The sequence below is a fragment of the Hypanus sabinus genome, chromosome 14 (assembly GCF_030144855.1).
Source record: "Hypanus sabinus isolate sHypSab1 chromosome 14, sHypSab1.hap1, whole genome shotgun sequence".
Classification (NCBI taxonomy): domain Eukaryota; kingdom Metazoa; phylum Chordata; class Chondrichthyes; order Myliobatiformes; family Dasyatidae; genus Hypanus; species Hypanus sabinus.
In genome coordinates, this window is record NC_082719.1 from 64651388 (window position 1) to 64673686 (window position 22299).

At 36.1% G+C, this 22299-nt stretch overlaps 1 protein-coding gene across 2 annotated transcripts in view; it reads right to left on the bottom strand.

Moving 5' to 3' along the window:
- The window catches only part of kif2a (kinesin family member 2a), a 113723-nt gene that overhangs the window by 71732 nt on the left and 19692 nt on the right, over positions 1-22299 (bottom strand). For both annotated transcript variants that reach the window (XM_059989334.1, XM_059989333.1), the window contains exons 2-5: positions 12550-12644; positions 6567-6686; positions 5173-5224; positions 2110-2229 (exon numbers count right to left, since the gene is read on the bottom strand). In XM_059989334.1, the coding sequence (XP_059845317.1) occupies positions 2110-2229; positions 5173-5224; positions 6567-6686; positions 12550-12644 (387 nt within the window). The remainder of the gene's footprint in view (positions 1-2109; positions 2230-5172; positions 5225-6566; positions 6687-12549; positions 12645-22299) is intronic.

The following is a 22299-nucleotide window of genomic DNA, read 5'->3' on the forward strand; positions in this document are numbered from 1 at the left end:
CAAGGGCATTGACGTTTCCATACCAGGGTGTGATGTAACCAGTCAATATATACTCTCCACCGCACGTCTACAGAAGTTTGTCAAATGTTCTGGATGTCATGCTGAATCTTCACAAACTCCTGAGGAAGTAGAGGCACTGTTGCGCTTTCTTCATAATTGCACTTACGTGTTGGGCCCAGGACATGTCCTCTGAAATAATAACACTGACGAATTTAAAGTTGCTAGCCCTCTCCTCCTCTCCATGAGTACTGGCTCATGGACCTCTGGTTCTCTCCTCCTGAGGTCAATAATCAGCTCCTTTGTCATGCTGACACTGAGAGACTGTTGCTATGGCTCCACTCAGCCAGATTTTCAGTCTCCCTCCTATATAACGATTCATCATCAGCATTGATTCCGCCTGCGATAGTGGTGTTGTCAGCAAATTTGAATATGGCATTGGAGCTGTACTTCATCACACAATCGTAAGTGTAAAGCGAGTAGGGCAGGGGCTAAGCACAGAGGCTTATGGTGCATCTGTGCTGATGGAGATTGTGGAGACATTACCAATCTTACTGGGGTCTACAAGTGGGAAATCGAGGATCCAATTGCACAAGGAGGCATCGAGGCCAAAGTTTTGAAGCTTCACTACGAATCAGGATAATGGTGTACCTGGTAGAGCATTGAAAGTCTGTGCCAATCAATTGGCTGAAGCTTTCAAGAATATCGTCAATCTCTCACTGCTGCAGTCAAAGTTCCCACATGCTTCAAAAGGGCATCTACCATACCTGTGCCCAAGAAGAGTAAGGTGAACTGTCTCAATGACTAGTGCTCACAGTAGCATTCATATCTACTGTGATGAACTGCATTGAGAGGTTGGCCATGGCAAGAACTCCTTCCTAAGCATTTAACTGTGCCTGCTGCAATTTACCTACTGCCTCTCTATTGAGTTCTAAACAACCTGGACAACAATACTTACGTCAGGCTGCTGTTTAATGATTAAAGCACAGCTTTCAACATCATCAACCCCTCAGCAGTAAGAAACAAGCTTCAAAACCTGAGCCTCTGTCCTGCTGAGTTCTTACCATTCTATACGTTTTGATAATACATCCTTCCTTTGTACCTCCCTCTGCAACTGGTTCCTCGACTTCCTCATTGGGAGACCACAGTCAGTAAGGATCAGAAATAACATTTCCTCCTTGCTGACAATCAATACAGGTGCTCAAAGGATGTATCTGTAGCCCACTGCTCTATCGTCTCCTCAGAGGATTGTCACCTTTTCTGTGGTGGGAAGAATTCTGACCTCCTGAGATTCTGAATGCAATGCCGCCTGCAGCCTAGCTCCTGCCAAGGTCAACTATGGCCGCAAGATCAAGGGAGAGTTCCAGACAAAGAGCAATCCAACTAAAACCTCGACGGAAGATGATGACACATCACAATGAGAGTGAAGGCAGAGGAAAGCTGCAGCAGTGAAGGTTCCCCAGTCATCTTGCAAGCCAAGTCACTGAACCCTAACTTCGAACTGTCAAGGACCGCATGGTGGCTGCCCATGTATCAGCCTCCCATATTAAACAAAGTCACACACAGGCGTTCCCCAGTAAGGGAACAATCCCTTGGGAGAACAATCATACTTGACTCAAGTGATGACACTACTACTCTACACCCCTAACTGGCACAGCTCAAACTCCCTCTATTGTTGTTAGAACCTCATGATGATCAGGAAGCATACAAGAGTGAGATAGATTGGCTATGTAAGTGGTGTCACTAAACATCATTGCATTCAATGGCAGTAAGACCAAGGAAGGAATTAATTGTGGAGAAACAGTCAGCAGTGGAAAGGGTGAACAGTTTTAAGTTCCTGGGTATCACTAACTTGGAATATCAGGCACATACTCAACATATCGATGCAATTTCAAAGAAGGCATGCCAGTGGCTACACTTCATTGGGAGTTTGAGATTTAGTATGTTTGCAAAGATTCTAGCAAATATAAAAAACTAAGGCCTGAGGATTCTCCAAAGCAACCTTCTGAATCCCCATAAATGCCTCACTCAAAGTCACATACCCTCATACTTTAAACTGACAAGTACCCCAGCACTTATTCACATACATACATAAGATCATATTACACTTACAAGGTGGTGCAAAATCTTTTTTTCCAGATTGGGCTGGAGAGATATCTGTAACACTTCCATTCTGATGAGTAGCTGATGAATGTTCTGGAAGCTGACTGGGTCTTGATCTTGTTGATGCCACTGGGAGAACAAAAAAAAGAATCTTTCAATCTAAATAATCTGTCACTTGCTTAATATAACATAATCCTAAAGCTTCCCAAGATCAAATTCATGAGTTCATAACTGGACTGAATTACTTTGAACAAGATTTCTTCTACAGTAAGCTGCTCATACATGAAATTATGCAGTCATGGAGTTGTACAGTGCAGAAGTGGGCCCTTTAGACTGCATCCAAGCCAACCTTGTGCTCAACTATACAGATCCCATTTGCCACAACTAAGACCACAGCTTTTTATGCCTTGCCTATATGTCACCATTTAAATATCTCTCAAATGTACTGATCACTTCATCCAAATTATTAATGCACACTATAAATAGACAAAACCACAGCACTGATCCCCTTACTTACTGATGGACAATCTGAAAATGAACTATTTATCCCAGCTCACTGTTTTTCATTATACAACCACTCCCTCAATCAGGCCATTACCCCAAATCCTTTTTATTGGCAACAAATCAAATAACTTCTGGAAATCCGATTACCTACTGGGTACCCTTTATCTATTCTGTTTGTTTTATCTTCAAAGAACACGGAGCAAATCCGTCAAACACAAATTCCCTTTTATAAAACCTCGTTGATTCTGCTTGATTATGTTATTTTCAATTGTTCTACTTCTACCTCCTTGTTAATGGATTCTCAATATTTCTCCAAAGATTGATAAAAAACCCAGGCCGATAATAAACATGATAAGGTCTGCAGATGCTGGAAATCCAAAGCAACACACAAAATGCTAGAGGAACTCAGAAGGTCAGGCAGCATCTATGGAAATGAATGAACAGTTGATGTTTCAGGCTGAGACCTTTCTTCAGGACTGAGAAGGAAGGGGGAAAGACATCAGAATAAACCCCTGTAGTATCCTGTTTCTTGGCTCCTTTCTTGAATGCTGATCTTACAACTTCAGTTTGCTAATGCTCTAGGACTTCTCCAGATTCCAGGAATTTTGGTAGATTACAAGGTTACCACAGGCTGTGTTGGAATACAATTGTTACAATTAATGACCTGCAGCAACTGTTGGATTCATAATTGTAAACTGCACAATTCTAGATCAATTCTACTTAGCACATTGGTTTAATCACAAAAAACAACAGAGATGCTCTCAATCTGAAGTAAAGCCTAGCCTCCCGAGTTAAGCACAAAAGGTTTTAACAAAATGTATCAAGATCAGTCGGGTCAGATCTACATTCTGCTAAAACATTTAGGTGTAGGTTGGATCAAGCCACTTAATTCCAGTCAGTCAGTCAGTCTAAACTAGTTTATCCAAGCTAGCTGATCTTAGTACCTGCAGGAGATAGCAGTGCTAGCTAGACACTCAGCCTGGGATAAAGGAAATGACCAAGGAGAACTGATTTGAAGTTTAACTCGGTGTCAGTGGCAAGGGAGTAGACAGAGATGGTTGCCGACATTTTTCTCAGATATTGTTTTGCCTTAATAGCATGGATTGACAATGACACTGGCCTACATGGAGAGGGTTGGGGAAGCACTCAAAGCTTAGGTGAGGCATAAATTACATTTTAATTTTATACTGTACCTGAAGAGACCACTAATGAAGACAGAACTTTACTTCCACAATGACTACTCTACAAGTATACACTTACAAAGGTGTTGCTCACACATTCGGCTACAACAGATACACTGACAGAAGAACAAGGTCAAGTAGATTTTGCCCCCATGACTGTTCTAATACAATCCATTGCAGATCCATTCAGCAAAGCACATTTTCAAGATTTGAAAAGTTAGTCAACAAAATCGCTAGCACTCATTACGCAAAGCTCAATGCACTCAGAATCCCTCCAGAAGCAATTGAACATAATGAGTAAGTAACAATCTGTAAAAGGGCATAGTTTTCAGTTCTTGACTTATATTCATATAGTTATAGCAGCATAGGTAAGAGCTATTCAGCTCTAGGAGTCCAAATCAGCATCTAGTGAAACAAATCTCTTCACCTTCATTCCTCTGCCCTTTTCCTGTGGTCTCCAAATATACTTTCTTGTTTATCCAATTCTACCTTGAAGGCACTGATTCAGTTTTCACCAGCCGAACAGGCAGAGGATTCCAGGTTCTGACTACAACTTCAAATATTCATCCTCATAACCCTTTTTACCTTCTGCTTGTAATTTTTAATACTGATCCTTTAACTATTTGCTGATTAACCAAAACATTCTTCTATTTACCTTCTCAATATTAGTCATGATCTTGTACACCTCTAGCTTCTTTATCCTAATATGAAATCACTCAATCCTGGAACCATTCTAGTCAGTATCAGTATTTTTGCACTGTTTCTGTATTTCCTAATGGATCTGGACCTAACACCTTAACTTTAAAATAAGCAATTGTTTATGCAAGTTCAACATAATTTCCCTGTAATTATTTATTGTATTATGTTTATGGATTATTTAATCCCTGGACCTCAGATGCTCTTTCGCTGTCCCCTCTTACATTTAAAGAATTTTACAAATGAATAGCCAGATCACCCTGCTCCTTCAGATTCTTTAAAACTGAACCATTTAGTCTCTAATTGCCGAGTTTATTTTCTACCAAAGTACACTATTTCACACTTCTCTATATTAAATTTTACATGCTATCTATCTGCAATCCTACCTTACTAAAAGGGTAACCTTAAACAAAGCAAGCCAAAAAAATGTTAATTCAACACTTTTTTTTGGCTTATATTCCCTTTGAACTAAATCATTAAAATTGCCAAAAATGTACTTTAATCTTGGAAGTACAAAAAAAAGCCTCAAAATTGCTTAAATGGCTCTGAATTGCAATCACTACAGTTCCATACAAATTAAAATCAATTCAGTGATCAGCTGTTTTCACAATTACTGATTACCAACATAATGATCCAATTCATTAGTTATTCAGAAAATAAAAGCAGTACCTTTACTAAATTTTAAAATTACCTCTGTTATCCTTGGCTGGAGTTTCATTCTTAGCAGCTACAGTCCGGCGATTCTTCAAAATAATGCAAAAGCAGTATTATCATTTTAAAGGTTGAAGTTAAGAGATGTAAAAAAATAAACAAACAGCCATATACAACTTCTAAGCAGACTCTTTCCAAGCAGTCATATTAATAACAGTTCATTTCATCGATTTAAATGGGAATAATAGAAGACTGAACAAGGAATACAAATGGTAAAGGAGGGGAAAAGACAGTTGGACATGAGGCTTGAAACCTCAAGCAAATATTGAAGTGAGTGGGATTAGAGAATTGTTTGTAGTAATTTCTGTTATAGTAAAGAACACCGCAGAGATTGGAAGAAATAACAGGACTTTTATCAACCCCTTTCTTAAATTCACTTAGGAAATGAACATTTGCATTCCTTTTGGTTAGATAATTGCAAATATTTACTACAGTATGAAGAGGTTTTGATATCAGAATCAGCCAGCCAAGTGAAACATCAGTCTCTCAAGTTCTCTGAAAATCCCTATAAAAGCAACTTAAATGGCTCATTCAAAAAGTACTTAAGAGAATTTTGAGTGTGCCGTACATAAATTGCAATATTATAGAAACTGTGTTTATACTATGTTGACTTTCTGCACAAAAAAAAGAATCTTGATTACCCAAGGCACCAACAATGCATTTTGTAAGTTCACCTGCTGGACCATTTACAGAAGTCTCAGCCCACCCTTTTCAACTTCCACCTACACTGTTTCTGTAGCAGACACTTTCAAATTACTATAATAAAAAGTAAACATCACAATTTGTTCTTCCTGTCAGTTATTCAATCAGAATTTTCAGAAGTACTTCCTATAATTTAGACAGGGCAATACTGACGGACTGAATGGCTGTACAATCCTGTGCTTGTAATCAGGGAATACATTTATTATGTAGATGACAATAAAGAGGTAGACAAAAGTCTCCGATCACTGGATAAACTCCGTTAGTGGGATCTTCACTGGTGCTAATGGAAACCTAGCACCAGCGAAACTCATGTTTATAAAAAAATTACCATGGTTTAAAAAACACTGAAAAATTAATACGGCAATTTTATCCGAAACACAGTGGTTATCATTATGGATTGGGAGTAATAAATCTACAAGACTTGTTGGAACATAATGTTCTTATTTAGAGACAGCTGAGTATATACATACCAAATTGAAATTAAAAACTATTCAACTGCTATTCACCTACAACAAAAAAAATAAGTAAGAAGAAGTCAAAAAACCTTTGAGTATCATGACAGATTTCACAATTCTCCCTACCTATAATCTAGGTTTACTTCTGAGGAACATCAGAGAAAATTATCAATAAATAAATTACCAATATATAAATACAGTTATGAAATTAACAGACCTTCACTATCTTATTAGTTTTGATGGTAGGTGTTGGAGGTGGTGGTGTTTCAGGGCTTGGCTCAATTTCTTCATCCGGTGCAAGGTCTGGGTTCAGTGCAAAAACACTTTCAAGATCAATCTGTTAATTGAAAGATTGTACATATTATACACAAAAACAAATCTTTTAGAAATCATTAATCACATAAGAAGCATTCTTTAAAAGAATTAAAAACTAATGTTCATATAATGCTCTCCAAATAGCTTCGACAATTCAAGATATAGTAGAATGACTCCAAGTTCACTAGGATCTGGAATGGTTCTGAAGGACTGGAAAATTGCAAAATGTTAAAGAAGGAAGAGAGGTAGAAGAAAATTTAAACGATAGACCAGTTCAGCAGTTGGGAAGGAGTTGGTGTCCATTGTTAAGAATGAGGTTTTGGGGTACTTGGAGACACATGATTAAGTAGGCTGAAGTCCAAATGGTTTTCTTAGGGGAAATCTCACCTGATATATCTATTAGAAGTCTTTGAGGAAATAACAAGCAGCATAGACAAAGGAGAGTCAGTGGCTGTTGTGTCATTGTATTTTCAGAAAGCCTTTGACAAATACTGTTGAGAGATTGTTTCCGGGTTGCAGGGATTTAGTTCCATTCTTTCTGCCCAGTGTGCATGTGTGTAGCTCCCCCGCACTACACAGTGTAGTTAAGTGGTCCCCAACCACTTAACTACCAGGCCACGAGGAAACGATATGAAACGATAAGAGTCAGCTGCACCTTTCTTCATTCCATCATGCCCACTGTTGAACACACGAGGTCATCAGTCTCCTAAATACCATGATACCCTTGAGCCAGGGATCACTAATTAGCTTTGCGCGGCCGGCAGGAAGTGCTGTTGCTACTGGCCTGGAGCACGGACAGATGGGTGTTGCCTCTAAACCTGTTTACCACACTGAATGTTCGAGGGGAACCCGGTGCTAAAATATTTGCAGAGAACCTAATTTGGGCTCAGGGTTTCGTAAGTAGCAGAACAGCTACTGCCCTGCCATCGACTGAAACAAACTTTTGTTGGCCGATAGATCCTACAAGCAGGGGGGCAGGCGCACGCCCTGTCGCACTCCTCGCTCAGCCAGTCGCTCTCTCCGGACTGCAACCGCTGCAGCTCCAGCATGGGGACCTCCGGCCCTGACCTTGTCCTCACATCCCACCCACGACCAGCCGCACCACGCCAAGGCGGCTGGTGGGCGGGAGGCTGCAGTTTGGGCCGGGAGGCTGTCTAATGAGGCAATGAAAACTGCTTCAGTACCTTGAGTCCAACAAAACTGCACTTAAAGACAAACCTGTTGAGTTTTGTGAGCGGAAAAAGCATGAGCAAGCGGGACAGAAGCTAAGTGCTGAGAGCCACAAAATCTAAATTGTGGAATAGACTGGACATAAGGAACCTGCTTCAAGTATCGCTGTATTCCTGTCGTGTTTAACACCCCCCCCCCCCCACAACCCAGTCTGCAAGAATATTGTCATTATTAAACTAGTCTGTGGTGCAAAAAAGAGTGGGTACCCCTGGTGCTTATACATTATTTCTACTTCTGGGTTGCAGGGTTTTACTTTCCGTCTTTTCTGCCCTGGTGCGCATGTGTGTAACTAATCGATCTGGGGTCGAACTTGCCTTTCACTAAGGCCAAGGTAGGGGATCTTGGGCTTAAAAAGGTTGATGACCACTGCTATAGTGGGTAACTCTAAGACCAGAGGTACAGCATCAATATAGAGGTGCATCCATTTAGAACAGAGATGAGGAGGAATTTCTTTACCCAGATGGTGGTGAACCTGTAGAATTCAATGCCACAGACAACTAGGGAGAGCAAAAGGAGCACAGGCAACATAGACCAAGTCAGTACTAAAGGAATGTAGCAAAACGCCTTATGAGTTTGAAAGGACTACAGGAAACAAAATTCCTGTGAATTCAAAAGCAGCAGTGGAAATATTTGCATCTGGAATCCAGGAAACTTAAGCTGTTCTTCAGGGTAAGTATATTCTGCTAAATGAGCAAACTGAGGAACAGCAGGATTTAGACACGTATCAAGCACACCCAGCAGTATATTAAAACACCAGGACACTAATACAAGAGTGTTGTCAGCTGAAGTAACTTGAATAACAGGTGGTTCTAGAGACCTCCAAGGCACCTTCTGAGTATTAATGGGTTAAGAGAGTTTTTTCCTCAGGTGTACTGCAACGAGACTGCAAAAGATACAGGAAAGTTGAGTGAATGGGTGAAAATTTGGCAAAAGGAGTCTAATATGTATCACTGTGGGATCATGCACTTCTGGAAACTGACTGCAAATGAATGAAGTACAAGAGATTTAGGCACTTTTGTGCATGAATCCCAAAAAGGTTTACAGGCAAATGACATATTGGCCTTTTATGCAAGTGTTTGGATTTTAGAAATAGGAAAGTATGGGGTGGGTGGGGACATCAGATAGGTTCTTTTTAAAAGCAGAATTGTGGGTGTGTGGAATGCACTACTGGGGTGGCAGTACAGGCAGATACATTATGGACATTTAAAAAACTCTTGCATAAGTACATGGATGAAAGAAAATGTGAGTGCTATGCAGAAGGGAAGTGTTACACAACTGATCTTAAAAAGTTAGTTAAAAGGTTGGCAAAACATCATGGGCCAAAGAGCCTGTACTATGTTCTATGTTCTATGAAAACACTAGTACAATTGTACACTATTTTGATGGGGCAGTACTTGAGTATTAAGCAGTTTTCTGCACCCTTATTTAATACTAGCATTGGAAGTGGCCCAAATCACATTCACTGGGCAAATTCTTGGGATGAGAGGGTTGTCCTATCAAGAGCAGATAAAGAAACTGGATTTGTATTGAGGGGGTGAACTTAATGAAAGCACAAAAGGACAGATACTGATTTTTTCACACTAATGCAAGCATTTTCATGAAGGAGCAAAGTTACAAGAAATTTCTTCTTGGCAAGAAGCTGAATCTCTGGAATTCTGTGAAGACTTTCAGAGGTTCAATCACGGAAGGTCAGATCACAGAGGAAGTAGATACATTTTTGAAAGATCAAGGAATTGGGATCTAACACAGAAGAGGAGTTACAGCCTAGGGCAGATCAGCAATAGTCATACTGAATGGTAATCAGGCATGAGGGAACAGATGTTCTTGCATGTTAAACTAAAGCAAAAGTCATAGCACCATGGGTGGTTTAACTCTACGAATGAAGAGAAAAATCACTGCTACAAGTGATTTGGTAGCCAGAGCAGGTGGGGGTTTCTACAGTTGCAGATGTAACTCCAGCAGGGTATCACAACTGCACCAGGGAATAGGTAGTGCCAGGAGTAAGGGAATCCCTAAACAAATGTAGAAAATCTAGAGGAAGAGTAAATATAAAAAGCTATATGTCATGGTGTATATCAGTACAAAAGACGTAGTGAAAGGGATGTGATACAAGCAGATTTTAAAAAGCCATCAATCATATTAAGATAGTAAAAGGTCTGGTATGGTATGGAGGGGCCTTCTGCAGTAAGTTACAAACTCAGCCAGCTCCATCATGGGCATTAGCTTCCCTAGCATCTTCAAAAGGCAATGCCTCAAAAAGGCGGCATCCATCATTAAGGACCCTATCACCCAGGGCATGCCCTCTACTCATTGCTACTATCAAGGTGGTGGTATAGGAGCCTGAAAACACACACTCAGGGCTGTGTACAAAGTTCCTTCATTTATTCCCAGTATACCCATGACGCTATCACCACCCACAGCTCCAATCTACTAATTAAATTTGCCAACGACACTACATTGATTGGCCTTATCTCAAACAATAGTGAGGTGGCCTACAGGGAAGAAGTCATCTCTCTGACACAGTGGTGTCAAGAAAACAACCTCTGCCTCAATGTCGCAAAAAAAAGGAGCTGGTTGTGGATTACAGGAGGAATGGAGATGGGCTAACTCCTACTGACATCAACGGATCTGGGGTTGAGAGGGTAAACAGCTTCAGGTTCCTCGGCGTCCACATCACCGAGGACCTCACATGGTCTGTACACACCTGCTGTGTGGTGAAAAAGGCACAACTGCACCTCTTTTACCTCAGATGGTCGAGGAACTTTGGTATGGGCCCACAAATCCTAAGAACTTTCTACAGGGACACAATAGAGAGCATCCTGACTGCTACATCACTGCCATGGGAACTGTACCTCCCTTAATCACAGGACTCTGCAGAGAGTGGTGCAGACAGCTCAGCGCATCTGTAGATGTGACTTTCCATGATTCAGGACATTTACAAAGACAGGTGTGTAAAAAAAAAGCCCGCAGGGTCACTGGGGACCCAAGTCATCCCAACCACAATCTACTCCAGCTGATATCAGGGAAGTGGTACCACAGTATAAAAGCCATGACCAACAGGCTCCAGGATGGCTTCTTCCACCAGGCCATCAGACTGATGAACTCACGGTGATTTGAGTGTATTCTATATTACATTGACTGTTCTATTTATTATAAATTATTATAAATTACTAAGATTGCACGTGGCACATTTAGCTGAAGATGTAACATGAAGATTTTTACTCCTCTTGTATGTGAAGGATGTAAGAAATACAGTCAATTCAAATTCCTTACTAAGGAGTCTAGGTTTAGGGACCATTGCCTCAAAATAAGGGAAAGACCATTTAAAATTGAAATGAGAAGAAATACCTTCACTCAAAAAGTGATCTCTTTGGAATTCTCCACTTCGAGAATTGGTAAGGAGATCTTTGAATATTAGACTAATTAAGAAACATCGGGATAGGATTCAAAACTGCTAAAGTCAATGAGATACAAGAGACTGCAGACGCTGGCAGATGCAGCAAGAAACAAATTGCTGCAGGAACTCATCAGGTTGAGCAGCATCATCTTAAGGGAGGGGGAATGGAAATAGCAATATTTTAGGATCAGACCCTGATTGGAACTGATCAATCACAATCTTGTTCTACGGCCAATGGCTGAGCAGACTCAAGGGTCATGTTTGTATGTTCTTTCAGTCAGCTGAACTAATTTGAGCCCTTCACTCTTTTCTGTTCTCTCATCACAAATATAACCAAATTCCCCCCCCCCCCCAACACTCCCATTTCTTTGCAAATTGATTTATGTCTAAAATTTCCCAGATCTAATGCAAGGCCATCAACCTGAAAGGTTAACAAATTTTTCTAAAGTTTATTAATTCTTTTCCCTCTCCACTGATGCTGCCTTGACCTGCTGAGTATTTTAAAGGTTTTGTCCTTTATTTTAAATTTCAGTGGCCATTTTGTTACACAAGACCTACACATTACAGATAAAGTTGTATTCCTAGAAAACAATCCATATCATAATCATCCGTGAATTCGTTTAGAAATGACAGTTGGCAAAATTGCATTTATTTACTTCTCTTCAACACAGCAAATTGGTTCTGAATGTAAAATTTTTAAGTCATAATCAGCAAGGGCACATTTCTATAACGCAATAGGGGTTGCCTGCAACTTTGGATTTCCAGGTTCTGCAACTTTTTTTTATTTAAAAATTACTAACTTCTGAATGCTTCTATTTTTAATAATAAATATTATACATCACTACATTGTTTTTGAAAAGCAGCTTATTATTATTTAAAAGACATAAAATGTTTAATATATAGTAATTAGCCAAAAACACTATATTCAAGTTTTGCTATTAAAACTTTACTCAAGATTGACAATCTTTTTTTTTAAATTAATGAATTTGCAGATGACTGTATACAATTTTGAACCTATACAATTCTGAATATCTAAATTTTGGAAAACTATGAAAGACAAACTGAAAATAATTCCAGTGAATGCCCAGCAGCCAAGCATGAAGCTCCAAGCATTTTAAATCCCATAAGCATTATTTTGACAAAACTTTGGTAGACATAATGGAAAATTCTAAAAATATATATTTCAGAAATACTATTTCAGCAAATATAGTTTACCGCAGTATAGCAAACGCACTGATTTATGGACATGCAAGTGTACCTCCTTTCCTTTTGTATCCCCATTTTCAATCCACTCCACAGTAGCACTTTCATTATCATCATTTAACGATGTCACCATTGCCTCGTGTATCCGTCCTGGAAGATTACAAGGAAGATTATTTAATGCAAAAGTTTCTGAGATTGCAATCTACCAGCTAATCAATAATTTGTTCAATCACACTGAGCAAGAGTGTTTCATATTCAAAACCAAACAGTGTGATCTACATTTTTATGCAACTGAATTTCCATTAGTGTGATGGTGGAGAAAAATGAATGAACAGAACTGTTCAACAGGAATACCAGATTTTAAATCAAGCAATCTTGATTAACAACCTATTTTAAAGTAATATATACAGATAATTTCAATAAAAGGGATCAATATAGGGATTGGGTAAATGATGGTCAGTGTGGATTTCGTGGACAAAAAGGGTCCATTTCCATTTCCATTTTGTATTCCTCTACAATTCTGTTACTGCATTAGGAATCAACTTCCAAAGAGATTGGGTGAGAATTAGTACAGTTGAATTTTAAAATGTGCATATTAACCATACAATGCTCTAATATGTATTTTCAATTTTGCTGCACTGCTGGTGGAGCACACAAGATAACTTTTTGATCAGAATCTTGCACAGCATCAGTCTTCAGTCTAATAGGGCATGAAGTAAAGGCAGGAAATACTCAGTCACTCAAACTACAACCATAAAGAAAGAAGCATCAAGTACAGCAAGTCTATCCTAGTAGTGAGTTGATCAATAGTGGTGGAGCTGAACTTGTTACACACCAGTTTGCAACCTGCTTCAGCCATCCAGGGTGAAGGTGTCAAGAGGCTGCATGCAGAGGCAGAGCACAATCCAACAAACAGTGAAAACAATTGGCTTGGACAGTTTTAATTGTGATCGCAAGATCCTGTTGGACATTTACTGATCTGATTTACTGGTTCCTGGGCAAGACCAATGGCAGGGGAATTATGTGACCTCAATTGTGGCGGACAAGGCCCTCATGCTTTGGGGTTATTTGTTACAGCCATCTGGAGAGGAGAGGATAGAGCTGGCTGTGTGCTGCTGAATTTCGTGCAGGGGTAAAGGCTATCCCCTCCCATCAGTGCTGCCCTCTAGTATTTGCTTGGTAGAAAACAAACTGGATTGCATTCGTCTGAAGTTACACTTGCACAAGATTAGAAATGCTTGCAGTAATGTGGTTCCAGGACAGTATCTGTGCACCATCAATCTGCAGGTCATAACACTCAAGGTCTTGAGCTATATTATTGTTATATTTTGACTCCGCCTCCTACTTTTGGACATGTCAGATTCAGTTGCCTTTAATCTCTCCCTTTTCCGATTTAAACTTTGAGATTTTAACTTTATTCAGTCGAATTTGTACAGCAATAGTTATGGCTACTTTGAAGACCACCAGACGAAAACTAGACCCGTCTAATGGGAAATCTAAGAAGGCCGACAAGTTCGCAGAAGAACCCCCTTGGGTCAAGAGATTAGAATCTCGAATCAGCAGTATCTGCACTGAAATAACTCAACTGAAAGAGAAATTTGAAGAAAAAATTGACTCTTTAAGCCTCGATCTTAAAGAAGTTAATCTAAATGCGGCTGACCTCTCTTCTCGTTTGGAAAAGGCTCAACAACGAATTGTGGATTTGGAAGCTCGTTCACGTCAGAATAATATTCGAATTGTTGGATTAAAAGAAAAATCAGAATCTGCCAACACACTGGATTATTTTGCTAAAACGTTTCAGTCTTTATTTCTGGAAGTTTGTTCACAACTCCCGGAGATCGAATCGGCTCACAGAACCAGTGCTTTAAAATCTTTGGATGAAGGTAAAAACAGGCATATTGTGCGACAAGGATCGCATTATTAAGCTTGCTAGAAAACAAAGATTATTTTCATTTCAAGGCTCAGAAGTCCGTTTTTTTGAAGATTTTCCACGTGAAATTAAGAAACGCGCTGCTTTTGCTCCTTCTAAGAAACCAGCCTATCAAAAGAAGCTCTTCCCATTATTACAGTACCCAGCAAAATTAAGGATCATTATTAAAAATTCTGGAGTTCGTATTTTCTATGATCCAGCTGAAGCACTGCGTTTTATTAATTCCTTATCTGACGAGTCTGATGGCGAATCTGAAGTCTGAAGATTGAATAATTTATAATAGTTTGATTGTCTCGTGGTGTAAAGTGAAGAAATTAGAAGATTTGATGGTTATAAAAGTTTTTACCTTAAAATATATTTTTATCTCTGAAAAAGACTGGCTTGAATGGTTTTAACCTCTGAAGATATAGTGGGAGAACTGTTGAAAGACAAGATAATTCTTAACCAACTAGATTTTTTTTCTGTAGCATTTAAATGTACCAACTGTTTTTTTTGTTCTATATGCTTTTATAAAGTTTCTTTTAAGTAATTACCTGGATTTTCTCACGTTTTAAAGAAAGACTGGACAATTTAAAGATGGCAATTGTTTTTTCTTCTGTGCAAATATTTCAATGACGACGAATTTGAAGCCTGAAGTTGAATGATTTATAATGGTTTGAGTGTCTTGTGGTGTAAAGATTGATAAAATTGGAAGATCTGACGGTCACAGGAAGTCTTTATTTTAAAATGTATTTTTATTTTTGAAAAAGACTGGTTTGGAGGGTTTTAACCTCAGAAGATATAGCGCGAGAACTGTTGATGGGCTGCAGTTAAGTTTGAACCATCTAGAACTTTCTTTTTTGCAGCATTTAAATGAATTAATTGGGTTTTTTTATTCCGTATGCTTTATTGAAGATTTTTTAAAGTAATTATTTGGATTTCCTTGTACTTTAAAGACAGATTGGACAATTTAAAGATGGCGATTGTTTTTCTTTTGTGCAAATATTTCAAGAATTGTTTTGGATGTCTTTTTCTTCCCTTATCTAATATTATGAAGGTTACTTTCAAATTGAAGGTCGTTTGGTTTTACAAGAAAAACACTATCCTTCCAAGTTAATTATACTGAGATATACGTTGTCTGTAACGAGATTTATATTCAGTAGAGGGAGATAGAGATTATTATTATTATTATTATTATTTTATTAGTTAGCTAGGTGGAGTTGTATTGGCAACTATGCTTTTCTTGGGGCTTGCGTCGATTGACATCAACTTCTGGGCTTTGTAGTTTTGGTGTTTTTCTTCTATTTTTATCCCCATTATGGAATCCTGGAGCATATGCTAATTATTTTTATTGTTGTTCATCTCCGCCATTTTCGATCACTTTATCCTGACATGCGTCAAACTACTTTTTTAGATACAAAATTTCATGATCATATCTAAACAGTTATATGTTTTAACTTGGAATGTTCGCGGTTGGAATCACCCTATTAAGCGTAAGATTCCAGCCTGATATAATTTTTGCTCAAGAGACACATATCAGGTTATGTGATAAAAATCGATTTTTTTAATTTTGGAAGGGCCCTCTATTTCATGCAAATTCCCAGAGTAAAACTAGAGGTGTCTCTATTTTTATCGATTCTAATATTCCTTTTAATCAGGAGGATATTATAGCCGATATTAATGGTAGATTTTTAATTGTTAAAGGAATAATTTGTATTAAGAAAATGGTCTTGGTTAATATTTATGGACCAAATGTTGATGATCCCTCAGTTTTTAAAGCTGTTTTTGCTCTATTACCTGATTTAAATGAATATATGTTATTAATGGGTGGTGATTTTAATACCTGCTTAAATCCTTTAAGCAAATTCTACATCACTTATTAATTTCTTTTTAATTGATTATGGTTTAATTGAGGTCTGGAGGCATATGCATTCTAGTGATAGAGAATATTTCTCTTTCTCACGTGTTCATAATAAATATTCGGGAATTGACTATTTTATAGTCCCTCGACTTTTATGTAATGTTCAGAAATGTGAGTATGATGCAATTGCTAACTCTGATCATGCTCCTTTAAATTTAATATTTGAATTGAAAGATGTTGTTTCTACCAGACTATTTTGGCGTTTTCCAGAACATTTATTACAAAGCGCAGAATTTGTTGAGTTTATTGAAACTCAGATAAAAGAATTTTTTCTCTTTAATAATATAGGAAACATCTCAAAGTTAGTAATTTGGGATACATTAAAAGCTTATCTACGTGGTCAAATTGTATCATATATAGCTAAATTGAAGAAACAAACAAGAATGGAATTAGATAAAATTTCTAAACAAATTAAAGAATTAGATAACATTAATGCAATCTCTCCAAATGTTTCATTTAAAAGAAGAATAGAACTACAATCACAGTATAACTTATTACTAACATATCCTATTGAAGGATATTTGCTTAAATTGAAAAATCAATTTTATATTTCTGGGGATAAAACTAATAAGCTCTTAGCTTCCCAACTAAGAGCAGTTAGAGCTAAAAGACAAATTTTAAAGATTCATAAAAACAATGGAGATATGGTAAGTAACTATGAGGATATTAATAACACTTTTCAAGATTTTTACTCTGATCTTTATAGATCTCAATTTCCTGCAGATTCCTCCAAAATGGAAGCTTTTTTACATAAGATTAAATTTCCATAAATTTCTGATGAAGATCAACAGATGCTTGATGCTCCAATTACCGAGCATGAAATTCAGAAAGCTATTTTATCAATGCAATCAGGTAAAGCTCCTGGACTTGATGGTTATTCGGTGGGATTTTTCAAAAAATTTGCAAGATTACTTTCTCCGTATCTTTTGGAAATATTTCATGAATCCTTTGAGAAGGGTATATACCTTCTTTTTATGAAGCATCTATTTCCTTAATTCTTAAAAAAGATAAAGACCCTGTTGAATGCTCATTATAGACCTATTTCGCTATTAAATGAGGATACAAAAATTCTTTCTAAAATAATGGCTAACCACTTGGAAAATTTTTAATTAAAATCATCTCTATGGACCAAACAGCCGTTACTCTTTCTTTAATGTTTGGAGATTGATGAACATTATTTATTCACCATTATCTAAGCAACTTCAATGTGTTATCTCTCTTGATGCAGAAAAGGGATTCGATAGAGTTGAGTGGCCATACTTGTTCAAAGTATTAGAAAAATTTGATTTTGGTAATAATTTTAATAGAGGGATTCAAATGATCTATAAGAACCCTATTGCGACGGTCATTACTAACAATTACAGGTCTTCTTTCTTTTCACTTTCTCGTGGTACTAGACAAGGTTGTCCATTAAGCCCTTTATTATTTAATCTTGCATTGGAGCCTTTAGCTATAACATTATGGGAGGCCAAAAATATTCATGGTATTTCTATAAATGGAACCATACATAAGATTTCTCTTTATGCAGATGATCTTTTGATTTTTTATTTCGAATCTTGAGGAATCAATTCCAAATCTTTTGGAAACACAAAGATTTTGGAAAATATTCAGGATATAAACTTAATTTGAATAAAAGTGAATTTTTCCATTAAATGCTCCTGTAGTACATATAATGATATTCCTTTTAGAACTGTTAATACATTTAGCGCTGGTAAAAGGAAACAAAGATATTTAGATATTGCTTTATTAGTGGATAAAATTAAGGAAATTGATAAGATTTATTCCGTGACTCCTACCATAGAACTTTATAAGAAGAGAGTTGAGCTTCAAATGGAACATAGCTTATTATTATCTTCTTCAATTGAAAATCAATTAATTAGGACCAGAGCTCAATTCTATATTCACAGTGATCAAACTGGTAAACTGTTAGCTAATCAATTAAAAGCTATTTCGACCAAGCGACAAATTATTAAAATTTGTAAACAAGACGGTAATTTAACCACTGATCATAAAGAAATCAATAATACTTTTCAAGATTTTTATAAATCTTTATATCAATCAGAATTTGATGGTGACCTGTCCATGATGGATAATTTTTTTAACAATTTGAATATTCCTAAACTGATTGGTGAAGATCGTAGCTTGTTTGATGCTCCTATCTCTATGGCCGAAATAGGTGAGGCTGTCTCATCAATGAATTCAGGGAAAGCTCCTGGCCCTGATGGTTATATTGTAGAATTTTTCAAAACTTTTTCTTCTTTGCTTTCCCCTTGGTTATGTGAAATCTTTAACGATGCATTTACTAAGAAGAGATTACCTCAATCTTTTTATGAAGCTACTATCTCTCTAATTCTTAAAAAAGATAAAGATCCTACTTTATGTACATCTTTTCGCCCTATATCATTATTAAATGTAGATTCTAAGATTCTTACAAAAATTTTAGCCACTAGATTAGAAAAGGTACTACCACAGATTATTTCAGAAGATCAAACTGGTTTCATTAAGAATCGGTATTCTTTTTTTAATGTTAGAAAATTGATTAATATAATTCATACTTCATCACCCACAGTCCCAGAATGTGTTATCTCATTAGATGCTGAAAAAGCCTTTGATAGAGTTGAATGGACATATTTATTTGCATTGAGAAATTTTAATTTTAGTCCTAATTTTATATCATGGATTAAACTAATATACTATAAACCTGTTGCTTCTGTTCTTACAAATAATTATAGATCCTCCTTTTTTCAATTATCTCGTGGAACGAGACAAGGTTGTCCTTTAAGTCCTTTATTATTTAATATTGCATTAGAACCTTTAGCCATTGCTATTCGTGAATCTCCTAATATTTTTGGTATTACCCGTAATGAGAAATCATATAAATTATCACTTTATGCTGATGATTTGCTGTTATATATTTCTGATCTTGATAGATCTATTCCCACTATTTTATCCTTATTGGCTCAATTTGGTAGTTTTTCTGGTTATAAATTAAACTTAGATAAGAGTGAATTATTCCCTTTAAACGCGCAAACTTTATTGAATGACAGGATTCCATTTAAAGTTGTTACTGATAATTTTATCTATTTAGGTATAAAAATTACCAAGAAATATAAAGATTTATTTAGACTGAATTTTTTACCTATGCTTCTTCAAATACAACATCTTACTACAAGATGGTCTCCCTTATTCCTATCATTAGTTGGTCGGATTAATGCTATTAAAATGATGATTTTACCAAAATTTTTATATTTATTTCAAGCCTTACCAATTTTTATTCCTAAATCCTTTTTTGACAACATTGATTCAAAAATTTCCTCATTTGTGTGGCAAAATAAAAACCCCAGGTTAAGTAAAAGGCAATTACAAAAATCTAAAAAAGATGGTGGTTTAGCTTTGCCTAACTTTAGATTTTATTATTGGGCGAATAATATTCGTAACCTAACGTATTGGAAATTAGATTTGGACTCATTATTGTGTCCGCAGTGGGTAAATTTGGAATGCAATGAGGTAAAGGGATATTCTTTATTCTCTGTTCTTGGTTCTTCTCTTCCTGCTGATTTAGTTAAATTCAATAAACAGATATCTAATCCTGTTATTAAACACACATTACGAATTTGGTTTCAATTTCGGAAATTTTTTACTATGAAAAACTTTGTGCTTGATAGCCCTATTTTATTTAATTTTTTCTTTAAACCTTCCTTGACAGATCAAGCCTTTAGCATATGGAAAAGGAAAGGTATAAAATGTTTTCGTGACCTTTTTTTTGAAGGTACTTTGACGTCTTTTGACCAACTTTCCAATAAATTTAAATTACCTAAATCTAATTTCTTGAGATATTTACAAATCAGAAATTTTTTACATAAAGTTTTACCATCTTTTCCCAACTCAACTTCAACGGATTTCTCAGATTTGATTTTTACCTTAAATCCTTGTCAGAAGGGATTAGTTGCTTTTATTTATAACATGATTATGAAGATACAACCAGAGATGTCTGATAGAATTAAACAACAATGGGAAAAAGAACTTTGATACAACATACCAACAGATAAATGGGAAAAAATTTTACAAATGGTTAATTCTTCTTCTATATGTGCTAAACATGCTTTAATACAATTTAAAATTGTACATAGAGCTTATATGTCTAAAGATAAACTTGCTCGATTTTATTCTCATATTAACCCTCAATGTGATAGATGTCATTCAGAAGTGGCTTCACTGACCCACATGTTTTGGTCATGTACCACTTTATATAACTATTGGAAGGACATATTCGTTACCATCTCCTCAATTTGGAACATCGATTTACAACCTAACTTTATTACTGCAATCTTTGGTATACCAAATGAGGATGGTAATCAGTTTTCTCCTTCAATCAGACGAATGATTGCTTTTGTAACATTAATGGCCAGAAGGTCTATATTACAAAATTGGAAAGAAGTAAACCCTCCTACCACGTCTCAGTGGCTTTTTCAAACTATTTCTTATCTGAGTTTGGAAAAAATTAGAAGCACTGTTTTTGACTCGTCAATTAAATTTGAAGAAACTTGGGGACCGTTCATTCGACATTTTCATATGAATTAATTTGGCCTTTCCCAGACCTTCTCTTTGTTTATTCTTGTTCAGGTATGGAGTTCCGGAGTTCTTTGACACTATCATATACTTATAAACTGTTATTATTGCCCATGTTAGTTTTAGTTTAGTGTTTGTTTCATATATATATTTTCTTTCACACATCTCTAATTTTTTTTTCTTTTTCTTTTGATGATTAGTTTTGTTTTTTTTCATATATAATTATATAGACTTGATTGATTAATGTACTTTTTTGTTGTTAATGTTTAATAGGATATCATTATCCTATTATCAATGTAATCTTAAGTCTATTGTATTTATAACCTATTCATTATTATGTTATGTTTTTTTATATTTATATGAAACTCAATAAAAAGATTGAAAAAGAAAGAAAAGAATACATTTAGATATTTGGGTATTTTAATTACTAAAAAATATAAAGATCTTTATGAAGCTAATATAGTTCCTCTGGTAGACTCCATGAAATTACTATTTTCTAGATGGAATCCACTTACTCTTTCTTTAATAGGTCATATCCATGCTGTGAAAATGATGATTTTACCTGGATTTTTATATATTTTCCAAAATATATCTATCTTTTTAACTAAAAAATTTTCAATCAAATTGACTCTCTTATTTCTTCCTTTATTTGGAACAATAAGAGACCAAGAATTAACAAGTACCATTTACAAAAACCCAAAAAAGATGGCGGACTTACAATTCCTAATTTAAGACGGTATTGTTGGGCTGTGAATATTAGACAATTATGTTTTTGGTTATACTGGCTTGATAAGAGCCAAAAACCACTATGGGTTGATTTGGAATTAAAAGCTGTTAAACAATTTCATTTAACTTCAATATTAGGAGCTCCATTACCTTTATAAAATTCCAAATTTAAATTTTTACCCGGTTAATAAACAATCTTTACGGATTTGGATTCAGTTTCATAATTTTTAAAATCTTAAACAATTTAAGTTGGCTAGTTTTTTTAATATCGAAACTCTTCATTTAAACCTTCAATAACAGACGCCATTTTCTCCCATGGAAAAATAAAGCGATCCGTTTTTTTTTACAGATTTATTTTTTGATGGTCGATTGATGACTTTTGAAGAGTTAATTAACAAATACTCTCTCGCTCATACACATTTTTTGCAATATTTTCAGGTTAGACATTTTTTAACAACAATATTTACCTAAGTTTCCATATTTAAAAGAATCTGATTTGTTGGATACCATTTTGACATTGAATCCCTTAGTGTAAGGTTCCATAAGCAGAAGTTATAATTTATTTTTGTTACAAAAGATTTTGTTACTAAAGATTAAACAAGATTGAGAGAGAGAACTTAATATGATCTTTGCTAATGAAGATTGGGTTCGAATTTTGAAAAATGTAAATTTCTTCTTCA